At 41.3% G+C, this 7,500-nt stretch overlaps 1 protein-coding gene and 1 long non-coding RNA gene across 2 annotated transcripts in view; both read left to right on the top strand.

Annotated features, from left to right (window-relative positions):
- LOC138961794 (uncharacterized) overlaps positions 1-7,500 on the top strand; it is a 457,147-nt gene that overhangs the window by 50,901 nt on the left and 398,746 nt on the right. The gene's annotated exons all lie outside the window — the stretch shown is intronic.
- LOC138961774 (snake venom 5'-nucleotidase-like) overlaps positions 6,206-7,500 on the top strand; it is a 37,293-nt gene continuing 35,998 nt past the window's right edge. The window contains exon 1 of the mRNA XM_070333446.1: positions 6,206-6,773. Coding sequence (XP_070189547.1) covers positions 6,564-6,773 — 210 coding nt within the window. The 5' untranslated portion in view covers positions 6,206-6,563. The remainder of the gene's footprint in view (positions 6,774-7,500) is intronic.

Here is a 7,500-nt window from a genome sequence, read left to right as displayed (position 1 = left end):
TTTGAAATTCGATTTATTCAGTCGTCTTTATTGAAAGGGTCCAAGGGACGTAACCAAATAGGGGACTGTTGACGGACATACTTAATTTGGGACACTGTTCTTCAATTTATCAAGTTTTTGTTTGCAAATACAGCGGAACCTCCATTTTAAGACCCCCAATTTAAAACTCCCTCCATTTTAAGACCGCCAATTTAAAACTCCCTCCATTTTAAGACCGCCAATTTAAAACTCCCTCCATTTTAAGACCGCCAATTTAAAACTCCCTCCATTTTAAGACCGCCAATTTAAAACTCCCTCCATTTAAGACCGCCAATTCAAAACTCCCTCCATTTTAAGACCGCCAATTTAAAACTCCCTTCATTTTAAGACCTTGCTTTTTGAGAAATTCTGTTCATAATCTCTGTAATTCTACCCCCATTCTAAGAATCCCTCCTCATCGATATTCTCAGATTTTGGGAAGTCTCAAAGGGGGAGGGGGGGGGGCTAACTGTTACACCTAGCAGCAATGGATTCGATACCTTTCGAAAGACATTTCGTCGAATTGAGCCAGCTCGAAAGTGGTAACATGGGAAGGCTTCTTTTTTCGTGCACTAGAGTGATTGCCCTTTGTTTTGATGGCAGAATGGCCCTTTACCATACAAATCCACTTGATACCTCCCCTTTATTGATGGCCGTTTACACCACGCGAACGCAGTCTCAATCTACTTGCACTAGGATAGAGGGTCAAGCTCAATGCGCCCATTGTTTGCAAAAGTAAGAAAAAGAATACTTTATTATCTCATAGAGAAATTCAGGCGTGGTACATAACAATAATACAAACAGGACATTGTTTTTACATAAGACATATAGCACTATATATAGCTATTCTGATGGACACGTGGGGGAATTCGGGGGCTGTGATTGGATGGTCTCACACATCCCTTTTCCGATCATCAAAGCATAACGCTACGAAAGTTGGCCATTTTTGCCGATATCCAAACGATATCGGCAATAACAAAGACGCATGGTTCCGGTTTCTTCCACGTGTATAAAGTACACGCATACCTCGCCAGGTTTGTTTCTGTCACTCTGTGACTAGTCGACAGACGATGCCATTTGCTTTGTGTGTGTTTTTGTTGTTGCTTGCTGTACATGACATACATTACGTGTAAAATCCAGTTCTTTAACAGGCAACAAACCTTGCAAATTTCCAGAAGCTGCAATCTGAAGCGGCGACCTATCTCGGATTCTAGCAGACGATCTCTTCAATGTTTAACACAAAATCAGCAAACTCTCCTGTCGCATAGAACGTCCATTATATAGTGCATTGTTGAAATGAAGTTACCGGTCTGAAACATTTCGTCGTTTCTTCTGAGACAATCCTTGTTCTCTTATCATCTACAGATTTACCGCTGTCTTCACCACGCGAATTCCCAACAGAAGTCAGACTTTCGAACATACAATCTACGTAGGCAAGCATGATACGTCATGACGTCATATGATTCCTAACATATTGACGTAATGCTAAACATCCGGTTATCTCGAGTTTTCTCTGTAATACATGTCCGTGGGTTTTTCAATGTTCGGTTATTTCCGTGGCTTCATGCGGAAAGGGAACCGTCGTCTGCAATCATCAACGACATGGACCATTCTGGTTCTTGTCGCTGACAAAAACATGATTCTAACACAGAATTTAATGTCAGAATAGCTATATAAACGCTATTGTGTTTTCATCGTAGCAATAGGGTCCGATATTTAGACTCGAACAAGTATAATGCGACTCGTCTTCGACTCGTCGGCATTATACTTGTCTCGTCTAAATATCGGGCCCTATTGCTACGCTGAAAACACAATAGCTGTTAATAACAGGGCAGGTTATAAACACAGCTCCCACATACCTCTCTGGCCATTCCTTGCATTGTGCTTACGCATTCAGTCATGAACACATCCATGTCTCACTTACACATCGCACACATGGACATTCTTATACGCTCAACTTACCCATTCACACATGGACATTCGACCACGCTCCACTTACACATTCTTATACGCTCCACTTACACATTCACACATGGGCATTCTTATATGCTCCACTTACACATTCCCACATGGACATTCGACTACGCCCACTTACACATTCCCACATGGACATCTTTAAAGACAGTAGATTTATGATTGCAAGCTTACGAACAATAGATGTAGCCTACTCGTTTGATTTTATTCACTCAGGGTATATTAGTCTGTAATGGACATAGGCTTAAATGTAGAAATGTGTAAACGATCAGAGTTACGTCACCACAACAGATCTGTGCAGTGTTTATTTTATTATATTATTATAACTTTTAGTTTTTAAAGGACAAGAGCATCCTTACATTTAGACACAGGATACAATCATCAACACGGCTGTTTTCAGCGCGGACGTTTTTTTGGGGGGGAACTAAGTTAGCAGATCGGCATAGATGTTACTTGCAACATTAATCCAGCCCCCCCCCCCCCCCCCCCGCCCTCTTCGATAACAAAAAATGATATAAATTAACCCCCAAAACTTACAACAAACAAACGCCCTCTTAGCACAAAAAGCAGGCAGGCAACAGATTGAACAAATCTGTGATAATCTACCCAATCGTTTACATGGAAAGCAACTCGAAGGTCCGGGGTCCCCAAAACAGTTTGCATCCCTGTGTCCTGTACGCACCATAAGCCGAAAACACGTACAAGAAATTCTTGAAGGGGGTCCCGTGACGCACTAACTTTGAAAAGAGCGGGCCCCGGGACGCATTACGTTTGTGTTATCATGTGTACCGTCGGTGGTGATATAGTTGCCTGCAAGATTACATACGGAAGAATAGACAATAGACAGACGGGCAGGTTCCGTAAATGAGCCTCTATATTTCACTCATTACATTTATTAGACACTGTCATGCGACATGCTGCCTGACAAATTTTTTCCCATAACCTCTCTCATGTTCTTTTGTTGTTTTCCGACTTATTAATTATGTCTCGATTGATGTGCAATGTAGTGACTTTTCCTCTGATCTCAATACGCATTAACCTTGTGCGAGTGTCTTATGTGCACTTATTACAATTGAAAAAATCTCCTTAAATATTGGCGCTCCAAGTCTTCTTCTTCTTCTTTTTCCCTTAAGCTAGCTACTAGCTAGCTGCCCTTTCCCCACCTCCTGTATCACCAACCCCTTCCCATTTTCTGCTTGTTTGTGTATCTGTTTTGTCTTTTGTTTTGTTTTTCGTTTCCTGAAAGGAGCTAATGTATTTATTCCGCCATCATGCTAACCTTTGTTTTGTAATTACTGTGATTGCTTAAAATAAGCATTATATGCTTGAGTATGTAATCATACATGCATTGTTCTTGTCATGATTAAAATTGAATAAAGTTTTGTTTAAACCAATAGACAATATAACGTACAATTAGCTGCAATTTGAAGACGAAGAAATGTCCTGCCTAATCGCTACCGACCATAATTCACTGATATGACAAATAACGGGTTTGTCCTCCCGGTTTGAGGACCCTCTAAAATTGCACTGAGGGGGTCCTTGACCCTCCTAAAGAATATAATGGGGGGTCCCGGGACCCTCTAGATAAAACGTCGGTGAGGAGTCCTGACGGTACATTTAAAAAAGAAAATGAGAGAAAAAAACGTACACTCTATCTTAAGCATGTGTCACAATGGCCTGGTTTGAGAATGAAGTTTAATTTGGCGTGAACCAAAGGGCCGTGTGAAGCGAAGAAGAAAGAAGAGATTATAAACGACCCGTCAAAACGTGAACTGTAAATACACAGACTGCGTATAGTCAAGCCTCAGAAAATAGTTCTTGACAACAAAACAACGTATTGTGTAAGGCTTGGGTGGGTGTTGGTGCATTCTGATCAGTCATCGCTCAACGGCTATCGCCAGTTATCTCTCTGACCGGACGCTACAGTCATACGCGAATCTATCAAAACAAAAATACAGAGTTATCTCCCATATGTTTTTCGCGAGCACTGATCTAAATTTGAGATCAGTGTTCGCGAGACGAAAATGATTGCAGATTGGCCGACTTCGACAGTGATCTCCGTTCTGTTTTTCACAGTTATGATAAAGAAATCGTTCTAAGGTCAAAACAAGTCGAAATTTTGGGACTGCTGCCGGAAGGAGACCGTAATATATGGTTTCAACACTGTCAACTACAGGGTGACCCAAAAAAAAGAATACCCAAACAAAACGTCTTAAATTGAACAAAAATAAAGCAATCTTCATAAAATTTATTTACACACACAAGTAGCCTCTGCATGATTTGCACAGAAAATTTTAGCGTTCTAGCTTGTCTTTCAGGGAAGTTATGCTCATTCTACAGAACATGCTCCAAATGGCCTCCCCCGGATTTAAATCCCCCAGATTTCTATCTTTGGGGGTTCCTGAAAGACAACGTCTACAGGAACAACCCACAGACAATCCCAGAACTCAAGAGAGCCATCACAACAACCATTCGCGGAATCTCGCAACGGGAGTGTGTGCGGGTGATTGATAACTTTGCGCGGCGAGTTCAAGTTTGCCTGCAGCGGCGCGGAGGCCATTTGGAGGATGTTCTGTAGAATGAGCATAACTTTCCTGAAAGACAAGCTAGAACGCTAACATTTTCTGTGCAAATCATGCAGAGGCTACTTGTGTGTGTAAATAACTTTTATGAAGATTGTTTTATTTTTGGTCAATTTATGACGTTTTGTTTGGGTACTCTTTTTTTTGGGTCACCCTGTAGTTACAGAAAAAATCGTCTGCTCCAGTGAGCGCGGAAACCAAACGGTTGATTATCACGTGACACTTTTGCCATATTTAGAGTTGTTTGCACAGTAAATACAGCCGCGAATAATAGCTCGCTTGAAACTGTCTTACATATCAATTCCTTCGTAATTCAAAAATTACAAAACACCATGAAAAATCATTATCGACGATCGCGAATCTGCTTCAGTATATCAATAATACATTACAAAAAGCTCTAAATATGTAAAAAAAAAAAAAAAAAAATCGGTTTCCTTGCCAGACAAGGAAACTCAAGGCATCCTGTCAGGGAGAGAATGAGCTGAACTCATTTTGACCTGAGGTCAGGATGGGCCGGTGTTGGTGGTGGTAGTAGTAGTAGAAGTAGCAGTAGTAGTTGTTAGAGTAGCAGTAGTAGTAGTAGTAGAAGTAGCAGTAGTAGTTGTTACAGTAGTAGTAGTAGTAGTTGTTACAGTAGCAGTAGAAGTAGTAGAAGTAGCAGTAGTAGTTGTTACAGTAGTAGTAGTAGTAGTTGTTACAGTAGAAGTAGTAGTAGTAGTAGTAGTAGTAGTAGTAGCAGTAGTAGTAGTAGTAGTTGTTACAGTAGCAGTAGCAGTAGAAGTAGTAGTAGTAGTAGTAGTAGTAGTAGTAGTAGTAGTAGTAGTACTAGTACTAGAAGTAGCAGTAGTAGTAGCAGTAGTAGTAGCAGTAGTAGTAGTAGTAGTAGTAGTAGTAGTAGTAGTAGTAGTAGCAGCAGCAGCAGTATTTACCCCCACTACAAGACAGTTTTGGCAAGAAAAAACCCATTCGCGAGTACAATTAGGTCTGTCTCTTTAAGGCAATGACATATATATCAATTATATGTATTAATCACCATTCGTGTAAAGGGCACGTAATATAAGCGTTCGTTTGAGTTCGTGTTCCTATTATTTCTTGTTTTTACTACTGTACCATGTGTAACTGAATAAAACCTTGTTTAAACCAATGACATATAAACATTCTTACAATGGGGGGGGGGGGGGGGTCTGTCGCATAAGATAAACAGCCGTGCGATATAACCTCGCCGCGTCCTCCTGGTAACAATGTATACGCTACACTACACCAGCCTACAAAGCAGTGCGGATGTCCCTACACTTAGCCCCCCCCCCAAAAAACAAAAAAAAAAGTCTGTTCACGGTATCCCGACCGACCCTATTTTTTCGCCCGACCCTAGACTTTTTTTTGGCATTTGGGGAAAAAAAAGTCTTTGTTTTTTGGCAAATTAACTTAAAAATATGTTTTTTGGGGAAAAAAAACCCAAAAAACTCCGACCTACCGACCCTATTTTTTTGGGCCTATGTTACCGTAAACAGACTTTTTTTTGGTTGGCCTTATACACATCAGGCCTACTTGTACGTAGGTCGGAGACATCTTTCATCAATCAGTTCCTGGCCACTTTTAAAAAGGTCTACACGGACTTGAGTCATATCGGACTTGACACATGTCGTAGAAGACACAGATCCGTCAAAACAAACAACTTGGCGCAGCTTTGGGTCTATAGTACACGGATTTGATCGCAGACGCTATACGGTACAGGTTCACTCGTGTGAATATTTAAAACAGGCAGGGTTCCGTCACTGAAACAAAGTGCGCTTTTGGGTATAGTACAAGGATTTGTACTCAAGCATTGATACGGTTTTGGTTCCCGCGTGGCCAGCACACGTGGAATCCACACATCCACACACACACACAAAAACACCTCGTCTTGGCTACCACAGTCATTCTACGCTTGGCAGTCGCGGAGTCTCGGCGAACCAGGATTACTGTCCACAGAGCTGTGTTTTTGAAAACATGGCCGTTTCACCAGTAGGGGGATTTTTGAAGTTGTGTTTGGTTCTGTGGTGTTTTGTTGTGAGGTGTTGTTGCTATGATCTGACCATAATGCATACGAACGATATCCATGCTCGCTATGACCAGACCAACAAATATAGTGGTCAGTGCTCGGACAGTGATGCTCAGGCCGGCAAATGTTTTGGTGGTTTTCCACGGATGAAAACGAAGGTGAGAAATTTAATGATTTATTTTCTTTTCGTTTTTTTGTGCTGTTGTAATTGTTTCTGGAGTTTTTCTGTGTGCATACGGTACATGCATTAGCTGTGTAACTAATGTTGTGGGTTTTTCAGGTGAGACATTACTGAATTTGTTGTCTTTTTGTTCAGTGTGTGTGTGTGTGTGTGTGTGTGTGTGTGTGTGTGTGTGTGTGTGTGTGTGTGTGTGTGTGTCAGTGTTTTCTTTATTTGGTGTTTAACGTCGTTTTCAACCACGAAGGTTATATCGCGACGAGGGAAAGGGGGGGAGATGGGATAGGGGAAAGGGGGGAGATGGGATAGAGCCACTTGTTAAGTGTTTCTTGTTCACAAAAGCACTAATCAAAAAATTGCTCCAGGGGCTTGCAACGTAGTACAATATATGACCTTACTGGGAGAATGCAAGTTTCCAGTGCAAAGGACTAAACATTTCTTACATACTGCTTGACTAAAATCTTTACAAACATTGACTATATTCTATACAAGAACCACTCAACAAGGGTAAAAGGAGGAACAGAATCCGTTTGTCGCCTCTTACGACATGCGGGGGGGCAGAGAAATAAGGATGTGGAAAAGAAGACTTTTGGTAAGTGAAATAAAGGTGATGGATCCAGTCAGGTAGAATTGGAAAACTGCAGGGAATAGTAGGGAGAGTTTTCTTGGAAGGAAATATAGGTGAAAGGACTGGTGAGGCAGAAATA

Source organism: Littorina saxatilis, linkage group LG3, assembly GCF_037325665.1.
Source record: "Littorina saxatilis isolate snail1 linkage group LG3, US_GU_Lsax_2.0, whole genome shotgun sequence".
Classification (NCBI taxonomy): Eukaryota; Metazoa; Mollusca; class Gastropoda; order Littorinimorpha; family Littorinidae; genus Littorina; species Littorina saxatilis.
This window is presented reverse-complemented; position numbering and strand designations above follow the sequence as displayed.